Source organism: Empidonax traillii, unplaced genomic scaffold (genome assembly GCF_003031625.1).
Source record: "Empidonax traillii isolate 1590-97213 ecotype Southwest subspecies unplaced genomic scaffold, ASM303162v1 scaffold207:size1520225, whole genome shotgun sequence".
Taxonomy (NCBI): Eukaryota; Metazoa; Chordata; class Aves; order Passeriformes; family Tyrannidae; genus Empidonax; species Empidonax traillii.
This window is the reverse complement of record NW_020955400.1, coordinates 1,077,165-1,089,710: the sequence shown is the minus strand read 5'-3', so window position 1 is coordinate 1,089,710 and position 12,546 is coordinate 1,077,165. Positions and strand designations below refer to the sequence as shown.

At 34.0% G+C, this 12,546-nt stretch overlaps 1 protein-coding gene across 6 annotated transcripts in view; it reads left to right on the top strand.

Moving 5' to 3' along the window:
• Positions 1–12,546, top strand: part of STXBP5 (syntaxin binding protein 5) — a 103,790-nt gene that overhangs the window by 50,644 nt on the left and 40,600 nt on the right. For all 6 annotated transcript variants that reach the window (XM_027887336.1, XM_027887335.1, XM_027887340.1 and 3 more), the window contains exons 8-13: positions 1,381–1,504; positions 2,950–3,028; positions 8,304–8,458; positions 9,476–9,548; positions 11,594–11,741; positions 12,099–12,166. In XM_027887336.1, coding sequence (XP_027743137.1) covers positions 1,381–1,504; positions 2,950–3,028; positions 8,304–8,458; positions 9,476–9,548; positions 11,594–11,741; positions 12,099–12,166 — 647 coding nt within the window. The remainder of the gene's footprint in view (positions 1–1,380; positions 1,505–2,949; positions 3,029–8,303; positions 8,459–9,475; positions 9,549–11,593; positions 11,742–12,098; positions 12,167–12,546) is intronic.

The following is a 12,546-nucleotide window of genomic DNA, read 5'->3' as shown; positions in this document are numbered from 1 at the left end:
CACTTAAGCTCTGGATTCTCCCAGTCATATTCCTTGGAACTGTCTTTGTTTCTCTGTATAACTTTATAAAATATGAAGACCTGATCTGTGTATAATCAGTTTGGGCAAAGATGGCTTGGATCTGTCTTGTGAGAATTGCTCTTCACCTAATAGTTACTGCTTAAGCTTTCATTTCTAGTTACAATTCTTTACTACTCACACACCCAGGTTTCCTCTCAGAGGAAACCTCTAGGTACCTGAGGAGCTGGAGTGACTCTAAGCCCTACTTACAGACAGTATCTCTACTGAAAGTATCCACTCTAAAGATGGTTTTGTGCAACCCAGCAGCGTTCCCTTATTCAGCATCTGCTTTTCTAGTTTTCCTAATGTCTTTATCATAAGTATTAAACAAATTACCTTCTCAGTATTATCAAAGTTCCGAATTTCTTGCAGATAATGCTTCCTTCTGCACCTTCTGGATAGTAAAGAAATACTTTGAGATTCCATTGTTTATTGGTATTTTCAGACTATAACTAAATTTCCCTTGAAGACCACCTAATGGTTTCATAATGTCTCCATGTACTAATGAGATGCTGGGAACAGAAATGGCACCAATCTTTTCTTGCTAGTTAATATTTTTGCCTTATTTGTTCTCTGTGTCATTGTTTACTTTTCTCTTGCCTGAAGGCAGCAACTAGTCTTTATTTAGTCATCTCTTTTCTGCAGATTTCATGTGGCATGGCTTAATCATTCCATTCCTAATTTTATGAAAATGAAGATGTTTCTGTATTTATGAAATATTTTTATGAAAGATTTACTAGTAAATTCCTGTACTTTCCTGTATCTCAAAACTGCCATTGTGATGTTAGGGCATTTTCTCAAGCTAATACTTTGTTTTCATCATCATAGTTTCAAAAAACTTTTCTACTCCTATTCTCATTTTGCTTTTATTTTCAGCTTGCCTCTTGTGCACATCCACGTAGACATCTCAAAATGAGATATAATACTTGAACATAATAATCCCATCCTTTGTTTTTTGTATGTTTTTCCCAATAGTGAAAAATTTTGATTCTCTAATTCAAATAATTGCTTGCAATTGTCCTCTGTGTGCTACCCTTCATTAAAAAATGCTTCAATGCTATGCTGAGAAGGATGGTTTTTTCTCCCCTTAAACATGTCACTACAACAAAGACAGTATTTTTGATGGATAAAGTATGACTGAAAGTGCTACTTAAGAACAGAAAACTTGCCATGGGTAAATTACTACATGCGAAGAACAGTATATTTAATTGGTAATTTCTCTAATTTGCTTGTGATGTCTAATGTCATTAAAGAAGATGTAAGGATAAGTGGTAAGATACACAACTTGTGCTATTCTGTTTTTTTTCTTCTCTTGCATAGGCTATCCACTCTGTGGCTTGGCATCATGAAGGAAAACAATTTATCTGTAGTCACTCAGATGGTACCTTGACCATATGGAATGTAAAATCTCCTACCAAACCATTCCAGACAATCACTCCACATGGTAAGATGAAAATGAATACTAACTATGTTTGACAGCTCTTAAAACACAGAGGACTTGTTTTTAATAGCAGTGCATTTGGCAAAAAACGAGTATTAAAAGTACTCTTGCAATGCAAGTTAAAAGCTTTCTCTGTCCTATCAAATTCTGATAGATTTCCCAAAAAAAGTCTTTGTGAAATAAGAATCTAAATTAGTGTAGTTTTTTCTAAACCTCTAAACTTAAAGCATGCCTTTCACAGAATGGCATTGATCTCAAAGTTAACTAATGCATGTTTTGCAGGGCTTGCTTTTTGCTTGACATTGCAATCCCATATGTTGTTTAAAATACGTATAAACAAGCATCTGTTTTACGTATAAATATGTAGATTACCACATCAATTTCTGGAAAAGTTTGTAACAGACTAACACTAGCATCTGGTAAAATGTTCCTGCTTCTGAGAGGTCTTATATTAATGTTAATTTAGGAAATTAACATTGCTTGTTATTCTGTGAAATATGCTACTGCTCTTCAACTAAGTTCTACACAAATGCCAAGTGTACATGGTGTGCATGTCTCTAAGTTGTGTCTTAGCAACTTAGTTACTTCAGATTCTTAAGTAATATAACAGTGAGAATAATCTGGGAGGTTACAGTTGTAGTGCAGGATGCTGTAGTTGTGTCCTGGTTTATCTGTCTGAGCCTCCAGCAAGGCCACGTTTACTGTACCGACCATGGACTAGAGTGGAAAAAAAGAAGCTGTAGATTTCTATATGATCCTGTGCTATTTTTCCTGTAGTTGAAAAATAAACTGTTAATGTAGTAATAAAACTACTTAGACAAGACTAATGTTATTTTAATATATTTTGACCTCTTTTAATAAACATTATTTTTATCATGGACTGGACAATAAATTTTCTGCAGAACTTCATAGTTGTATCATATTTTATCAATAGATGGAAAAGATGTATATTTACACCAAACTCTTAATTTCTACTGACTCTATGAAAAATTATATCTAAAGTAGCTTCAGTTGCAAGTAGTGCTCGGTTGAGGAAGAGCGGGGTTTCATGGTCAATTGAAGTCTTAACTGTGAAGGAAAACACTCAGAATAAACCTCACTTTACTTGTAGGCTAACCGATTTTAATGGCAAAATGCTTGACACAACGTAAACTTTAAAATCTCCAGCTGCTACTTAAAACAAGATGATGATTATATGTTTGAAAATAAATATTCTGCAACACTTAGGTTTAGAATTGTTGTTTGTTTTTTTTTTTTCTAAACATTCTAGGTTGGCATATTGAGAGTTTAACAAATTTTTAATTATATTATTCCAAGGTATACTCTAAAATTGTCAAAGTTGTTGAATATATGTTTATATGAATGTTCTGGTTCTCTGGTTGTATAATGAATTCCATTACTTGCAATAATGAACTCTAAAATTAATATAAGAAAATAATTTGCTTCAGGAAAGCAGCTGAAGGACGGAAAGAAGCCAGAACCCTGCAAACCTATCCTTAAGGTGGAATATAAAACAACTAGAGCTGGGTAAGACTTCTTTTGTATGCAAAATGAACATATGTAAAAGAAATGCAGTGCTCTGGAAATATACATTGTTTCCCAGCTGTCAGGATGCATATTCTGATGCTGCTGAGCTATGGTAAAATAGCTTTGGTTTAGTTTTGGTTAATCAGATATTGATGAACAACTAAAGAAACATACAGATGACTGAATTCATATGCACAAACATTAACTTAGGTAAAGATACTGCTAATGCATTATCTGCATCCTTTTCATGCTACCAAAACTTGCTAAATTTTTGAAACTATTTAAGAAAAGAAAGGCTGATGAAGCACAGAAGACACCAAAACACAGACATGATAAACTGAACTTTAACTAATAATGGCCTGATGCAAATATTCTAAATTCTGAATACATCTTCTTCCCCCAAAAAATGTTGTCAATAGAAGCTTTTCTAGTAGAGTACTGTTATTTACACAGTGAAATATGCCTAATTATGCACATTGAGAATGTAACAAAGCAGTAATTGCAATAAGAGGCTCAGATGGAATTACATATCTAGCATGTTTTGTTACCAAGACTGCAATTAGGACAGATGGATTTCATGAACTGTGGGGAATTTCTTTTATTTGTGCTTATAAAGTGCTTTAAAGTGTTAGAGTGAAAAGTTCAATATAAAGAAAATAGTCATGAAAACTTTTTTTTTATTAGTTGGTTTTTGTGGGTCTTTGGGTTTTGGTTTGTTTGGGGGTTTCCTGGGTTTTTTTTGCTTTGATTTTGGTTTTTTAGGGGGTTTCTTTGTTTTGTGGGTTTTTTTGTTTTCTTTTCTTTTACTGGGGGGGGGGATGTGTTTGTATCATTTTCATTTGTTTTCCATGTGTTCAAACCTATAGAAGATTGTTAATTGATGCAATATAATTTATTACATGTTAGTGTACCCATACTTAAATCAGTGGCTTTATATATTTTTACTTTTTATTCAAAGTGAACTAAATAGAAATTTAAGATTGTGGCTAGTTCCCAGATGTATGAACATCTATGATCAGCTGGAAAGCCATGTTTTACTTGCACAAGTCTACATCTGTCTGCATAATCCTTTCTCAAGTGAAAGATCAAAAGCTGATCTAAAGAAAGAGAAATAACAAAAAAATCTCAGCTTCAGCAAGTTACAATGTCTGCAATCAAAAGCCTTCTATTCTGAATCATCATTCTGAAGGAGAATATTAATTTGAAGCTTGTTCTGTGACATATTATTACAATGTGAAAACTAGTTGATTTTTCACGCAGTTTAAAAAGGAGCTTATTCTAGTATAATTTCTAAGAATATATGGGGTTTTGGGGTGGCTACTTTTTCCTAATGTTGGGCTTTTATTTTTGTTACACCTCTCACTTTCCAGTGTTTTGCCAAACTGAATGTTTTGCTACATTTCAATTTAATGTACACTATATTTTCTGTCTTCATATGTACTGTTAAATCTGTAATCATTGATACTCGTCCTGAACTTTAATTAAGAAAGGAGTGAAAAAACCTCACAACCAACAAAACCCCACCAGTTTGCACTGTGGTGGTGAAGTAGTGCACTGAAAATCACCTTTCATTTCCTGCTACATGTACTTCAGTTTGGAGTTTGTTTTCAGTTTCACTTGTAATGTTACAAGAATTTTAAGGTGAGGCAGAACTACCTTTCAGTGCTTAAAATTTTGATAGATTTTACAATTTGAAATTGGTTACATATGAACAAGATGAAATTTTAACTTTCATGTAAAGCACTGTCATTTCTTGTTCATAATTTAATTTCTGTAGCACAGAGGAGAATCACTTCTGGACAGGACAAAATTTTTTCTAGCTACTTAAACAATGTAAGAAACAAAGCAAATAAACTTGTTTCTCTAGAAGTCTGCTATAACTGCTCTTCGAAAATAAAATAAAAAAAAAACAGAAGAAAATTAAACAAAATTTATATTTAAGGTATATTTCAGTTCTTTATTGTGAAAAACATTCACTTTTTCCATGCTTTTTATTGAATCTTTAACAACTTTGTCACCTCTTTCTTGTTTCCCTTTATCTAGAGTGCTCAAAGATCTAGGTTGTTTCAGTATCTCCTCCTATGGAAAACACTCCATTGATATGATCTTAATTATTTTCTTTACTGCTTCTAATTCTATTAAACTTTTTTTGTGTGTGTATGTGTTCGGAACCTCACAAAAGGAAGGAACATGACTGATGGCAACCATGTATCAAGGGCTACAGATACTATTCTTTTTACTATTGCAGCTCTTATTAATCCCTTCTCATTTTTTTCCTCCACTATGTTCTCCATGTTGCAAAACTGGAGTCAGGGAAACAGGAAGACATGATGTTTCTTCTGGATTTTATAGACTACCTCTTTATTTTCTAACTTGGTAGCTTTTTTTTTCTTTTTTTTGTGGGGGAGGGGGATTTGATTGGTTTTTTTAAGTCTAATACAAATACTGCCAGTGAAATCTGCAGAGCCGAAGTAGTTTATCCTACAAGTTGTATGTCTGTGGCTTTATTTCTGGGAGAATATATTTAGAAAGGTTACTGTTGACAGCTTGGGAGTCAAAAAGGCAAATTCTTGTTGTATTCCTTGAGCAAACTGACATAATTTTACAAATTCTAGAGCATAATGTCATTGTACTGCATCTATTTTTCATCTAAAATGCTCCATCTTTTTGTGAAGCAATGAATTCCAAAGGTAGGTTACCTTTTGAACTTTCTGAATGGGCTTCCACATTGCCTTTTATGCATACTTTTTCTCTCTAAAGTGAATCAAGAGAAGCTCTTTAACTTTCTAGTGCCACTTCCCATCCCCCATGGATTCAGTCCTTCTTAATGCCACTTCCCACCTCTGCTGATTCAGTATCTTACAGTATTTACTCTGGTTATTATTAGCATTATGGTAAAATTGCCCAAGCTTATTATCTTCTACTAGAGTTTTGCCTAATAGAAATTAGAGTTCAAAAGTCTCCCCGTAAAATGTAATCAAAAAGAGTATTGTCTTGGTAGCTGATTCAGCTGTCATTGACTAACTGTAGAGCAGTACTTCTTAGCAAGAGGGATGTATATAATTGAACCTAGAGGTTACATTAATATTGATGTCTCCTGCTAAGTAAAAGTTCTTGATCTGGTAACTTAGTTTGAATAGTACTATTTTCTTGAGTAAGCTTGTCAGTTCAAAAGCACACTTCCCAATATGAATTTGTAATTTGTCTTTACTACCTCAGGATTGCCAGTATTAAGGTAAACTAACTCTTGAAGTTCTTTCCATCTTTATGCTAGCATTAATTTTTTGACAAATTTACTCATGGTTTTAAAAATAAGCCAAATAGTACCAGTGGCTTGACTTCTGTACATACTATTCTCTCACACCTCTGGACTGCCAGAAACTAGCTAACATTTGACAGTTTACTTCTAAAATTTAAACATTCTCTGGGGTTGTGAACCATTTGGCTCTCCATTGTATTATATTTTCATATACTGAAAGAGCTGATACTGTGTTTCCTGAATTTTTTTTTTCAATAAAACATTGCCCCCCTTTGTAGTGAATTTCTTATAGTGTTCTCCAAGTGATTTTTACTGATTTAACTCATGAGGAAATTTGTGTAAGGGGATTTCTTCCAAACCTGCTGAAGCAGAACTGTTTCAAAGAATCTCTGTGTGAGCAGTTGCTAAAAATGGTACATAGCAGTTCTCTAAGATCTGAGCACTGCTTTTTGTAAAGTTACCAAAGTTGGTATTTCTAATAACATTCATGTGCACTAACATTTTAATATGTATTACAGATGAAGAACAACATTTTAATTAGAAAATGCACAGCTTGTGCTCGTGGTAAATTCATGATTTCATGAATATATGAAAACTTCATACACAAACCTGTAGTCGTCTTTCTGGCAGACTAAAGTCAACTTTAATCTTTGATTCATTCTGAAAAATCCATGTGAAGATCGGTGAAATCTATTCTTAGCTCCTCCATTCCTTGCTTCTTAAGGATACAAACTGGCAAGCCTCCCCAAAGCAGTCTGATTACCTGAAGAAATAAAACTAGGAGAATCCAACACACTGTCATGTCATTGTGTTGTATGAAAATTAAAAACAAAAATTTGTCACTTTATTGTTGTCAACTGATCTCAGTGAATCTTCAAGTCTGTTAATTTCTGCAAATAGTCCTGGCAGCATTAAAAAAGCTAATTATTTCTATGGACAAAAAGGTACTGCAATGCAGCATTCCAACACAAGGAGATATTGGACACACATCACACCACAATTTCTTTCTTCACTGACATTCTAAAAAATATCAGGTTAAATTCAAGTTTGTAACTTTCTTCAAATTATTTCATGGACCTGACCATGAAAGATTGTGTGAAGTTTCAGTATGAAAAGCTGAGATTGAATGAAAACTTGGAAAAAAACTTAATCCTTTTCTAGAAATACATTTGTGCTACTGTTGGCAACAGGATATTTAACTCAGGGGACCTGTTGTCTGATTTATGGCATTCCATGAATATATTTCCTTCATCTTGTTTTTCAGTAAATGAAGTAATAAATTATACATTATGTGCATATTCAAAAAATATGGGTGTGTTTAAAAATATATTCCTCTAAAGACTTTTTAAAAATTCTTCAAGGGAAGCCTCTAATCTGTTCTCAAACCTTGAACAAACATCTTTTGCTTTGCTCTACTCAACTATTTGATTATGCAGAAGGAGTGGTTTGTGACTTAGGAGTTTCCTGAATTTTGTGCATGGTAGTAGGGGGGAAAGTGGCTAAAATGTCTAGAGTAAAATGTGATACTGCCTAAAAGATGTTAGGTCTTTGAAGCTTATGAAGCAGCTGGTTGCTTCTCCAAGGCACTTCTGTTACTCTACAGCAAGTAAATGGGACAATTTCTTCCTGATTCTGCTGGACTGTTTTATGTTATGGATAAATGGGACTGTTGGCAAATCTGACTCCACAGTTCAGTAGGAAAAAAAATCTAAAGTTGTAAAAAGTTTTTAAAAATCTCATTTTGCAAACAGTTGCAAAGATTGGTAAAATAAGCAATATGGAATGAAAGGTTTAGAGGAGATGTCTGACTTAAAACAGGAGTTTGAAGACTATAATTTAAGTTTTGAAACTTAAAGTCAAGATGTATATTGCATGGCGATCTGGTTTTTGCATTATTTTTACTCTATCTCTGCTTGATGATATCTCATTGAACTTTATTGTAAGGTTGCAAAACCCGCCCAATATCTTTTAGCATATTATCTTGGCTTGATCCTAAATGCCTCTGCTTTATTCTAGGGAACCTTTCATCATTCTCTCAGGAGGCTTGTCATATGACACTGTAGGAAGAAGACCCTGTTTAACAGTTATGCATGGAAAAAGTACTGCTGTGCTAGAAATGGATTATTCTATTGTTGATTTCCTAACCCTCTGTGAAACACCATATCCTAATGGTAGGTTCTGCAAAGATTTTTCTCAGTACCCTAATTTCTTGTCTCAGGAGTTTCATCCCATCAGAATATTCTTGGCTATTTCCTTTCTGTTTTGTTTCTGGGGATCAGACTTCAGCAGCATCATCTGTTATCCCTATTTGTCTGAAGTATGGTTTACTTCCCTAAGCATCATAATAGCATAGTTTATTATAAAGCCTATTTTGCTTCCAGGAGGAAGCCAATTATGCACTCCGTGATTTTTAATTTTTAATCCCAAAAGCATGTGCAGACAAAAAGTAACATTACAACTTAAAGCTGTAGTTACTGCAGCAGATGTGTTCACCAGTTCACGTTTGAGTACATATGATCTTTCCAGGTCAATGCTAAATCATGAAAACATTGTATATTGTTTTTAACTTTCAGTGACTTTATTCATTCCAATACTTACATGAAGTTCATCACTAACCTGTAATCTCTTTTCTGCAGCAGGCGATGTTTTATCATAGTTTAGGTAGTTGTCCCAGATGAATAGCATTATATTGCTGATAACTGCAATGTTTTTAACTGTCAACTTCTATCAGAGTATATAGAACTGCTTAGCTTGGAATTTGAGGTCTACCCGAAAGAAGGGAATAGGCGCTTCACAAACTGCTTAAAGTTTCTTATTTTACTGTCAAGTCAGCTGTCTTGTAATCTATTTTGTAAGTGCTTAAAACTTAAACGCCACTGAATATGAGGTAAAGAGTTTGAGAGTGGGAGGATGTTATTGTCGAGAAACTGGCTCTTTCTGTCATATAACCTGCTTGTATAAGTTATTCTGCACGTTCCTTTTCCTCTTATTTGAGCTGTTGAAAATACTGAATTAAAGGAAGAGCAATTAACTTGGAAGGTGAATGTATAAAATATCTTCAAAAACTGTAGTCATCTATAGTTTTTCTAATCTTAACTGCTATAGTGTAAGGAATGATTACATTCTTGAGGCTATACATGCATGAGCTCCATTTACCAATAAATAACTTTTTCTTCTCTTGTTTTCAGACTTTCAGGAACCATATGCTGTAGTTGTTCTCCTAGAAAAGGACTTAGTACTGATTGACCTTGCACAAAATGGGTAAGAATCTTGTGTAGTAATGGTTGGCTGTGGTGATCAGCCTGTTATTTTGCTCTATAGCTTTTTAATCTACCATAATAACTCCCTGTCCAGAACATAAAATTTTGAATATTCAATGTAAAATTTCATCAACTAAACTGAGAATCTTTATATATCGACTCTTCACAGCTTAATATGTAGTAGATGAGTAGAATATCATGTGACTTTTTCCGGGCTTGATTGACTAACAGAAATTACTCATAGATCACTGCTGCTTTTTAAGTATCACAGTTTAAGTTGATTCCTTAGTGTTGTGAGGGGGAACTTGCAGTTTTTGGGAAGGGAGCAGAGAGAAGAACTGATCAGATAAGCCAGGTAATTTTGGCTGTTGTCATCACTTAAATATTTGCAGATATTATTGCCAAATAAATTGCTATCTGTATTGCCTAAAGTAACTCAATACTGATGCACTATCATATACATAAAATTTGAACAATAACATCTACGCCCTAGTTTAGAGCTGTGGTAAGAGGTTGCTTAAAAGTAGTATCCTATTACAGTCTTCACAAATAATACTTGCCTAACACATTTTGAGTCTCTTGTTTCTTTGTCTGTTGACAGTCCATACACTCTTAATAGGTGGTGATTAAGAATTCTTGATACTAAAAATATTTTGAGAAGGGTTATAAAATTAGTGTAGGCAGCAACAAATAACCATTAAGGGATTAGGAGCAGAGGGACTCGGTAAGATTCTGGTGGTGTTCCTGATTAAAAATCTCCAATGGTTGATGAAAAAAAATCCTTGTGAAGAACAAGGCAAAGCAAACCCCTGTAAATATTTATCCTTAAAGTCAAATGTGTTATCTAAGGTGATACCTTAGATAATGAAGACTCTATGGAAATCAGATGAAGGTCAGGTTTTGTCCTAATATCTCTCCAGGTACCTGAGCAGTTTCATTTAGCTTTAACCAGTGTTACATGGCCATACACTATACCAAAACTTGTTTCTAACATACCAATAGCATTAAGCTTCCAAAATTCATATTTAGTTTGCAATGCCTGAAATTTGAAGTTACGTTAAGGCTTATTCTATTTAATGCTAAAAAAATCTTTTGCAGTTGTGTTTTCAGAAGACTTATAGTGGTCTTTATTATGATTGACTTGCAAAGTATTAACTGTTTGACACCTAAAAAAGAAAAAAAAAAGATTGCCAGAAACAGTCTACAGGCTTCCTTTTACCTTTGCTTCTCATATAGATTTGTCATATTTTCTTAAAGTGGAACCTAGTCTTGGTTCAGTTTTAAATGATTGTTGTAGCTTTCCAGATAGCTATGTATCAAATTCTTGGTATTCAGAAAGTTTTCATTTGCTCTTGCCAGTTTTTGCTTTAGATGGCTTGAGAAACTGTGTCTCTTTTTACCTCTCAAAATAGAGGGGATAAAAGGGGAAAAACTCTATTAGTATTATTGACTTTTTTCCTCATAAAGGCTCTGTCACTTTTCTGATGGAGGTGGTGGGGGTAAGCATATGTGTTTGTTCTTCTAACTGGTAACTGAGTGTTGCTATCTTTTTTGTAAAGTCAAAGTTTTAACTTGGAGAAAGTGATCTTGGAGTTGCAAGTAGACTTTGAAAAGTGCTGGGCAGCTTCTGTCTCAGAATGGTATACTAATACAAAGTGAGACAGGAGTCTTCCTGTCTTTCTCCCTGGAAGAACAGATTGAAGACTAAGAAATAAACTCATAGCTCCACATTACTACAATTAGGACTTGATAACTTAATTTTTTCCACAGGCTGCTAAATTAGTACACTTTTAAAAATATAAAGCTATAGAGAATAGTAGTGTTCTAGAAATACTCTATAAACAGTACAAACTTACAATTCCATCCATCTTTATAGTGTACTAGATGAGCAGTAAAGTTGCACATTTGTTCATAATCTAGTTTAATATGCATTTATTTTTCTCCATACAAATAGAATGCCAACCTACTCTTCAGTACTTTACTTGTGTTCTGCATTTTAATTTTTTTTTTCCTAGATTACCAGTCTTTCCCTTTCTTCTATTAAAGGTATCCTATATTTGAGAATCCCTATCCTTTGACTATACATGAATCTCCAGTTACCTGTTGTGAATATTTTGCTGATTGTCCTGTGGACCTCATACCTGCACTCTATTCAGTTGGTGCTCGACAGAAACGTCAAGGTTACAGTAAGAAGGTACAACATCTACTACATACATATGTGTTTTAAAATACTGAGAATCAGCAGCTCTAAATAACAAGATGGGCCATACTAAGATCAGAGCTCCATCTGACTCATCCCATCATGTGTCAAGCTTTGTAGTCATGTTTTCCATATGTGCTCCCAAGGAATTCCTGGAACAGGGGTAGTGTTTATAGCCCTCGTTGTTTTGTTTGTTGTTTGTTTTGGTTTTTTTCCCCTCTGCAGTGGATGTGTCTAATTTTTTTGAAGTCATGTGAAATACTGGATTCTGCAGTATCTGCAGTAATTTCAATGGCTTAACTTTGCACTGTATGATATTTTCTGCCTTGGTGTTTCTTTTCAATCTTCCAGGAATGGCCTATCAGTGGAGGCAATTGGGGTTTGATCACTCAGAGCTATCCAGAGATAATTATTACAGGGTAAGTGATACCACAGTGTAGTAATAATTTTTCTAGCTGATTAAGTAGAATTGAGAATATTTTGTTCCTCTTTTAGAACATTGTCTTGTATGAATGTTTGAATGATTATGAAATTAGGTTCACCAAACAAGTCCTTGGCATAATCTCCTTGAGGCACTACTGAGAAAGTAAGGCAGAATGTGGAAGGGAACGTAGCAGGTGTTTTTACAGAGATTGTTGTTATGGTGTGGTATTGTGATTATGTGTATTTCTTATCTAAGTATCCTGGATCTTTAATTTTTGGAAAATATTGAGTACTGTTTTAAAGCACAGGAAGTCCATTAAGTAGTTATTGAGTTCAGTTCTCAAAGGGAAGCCAATTTTTTATTTCAAAAAGGACA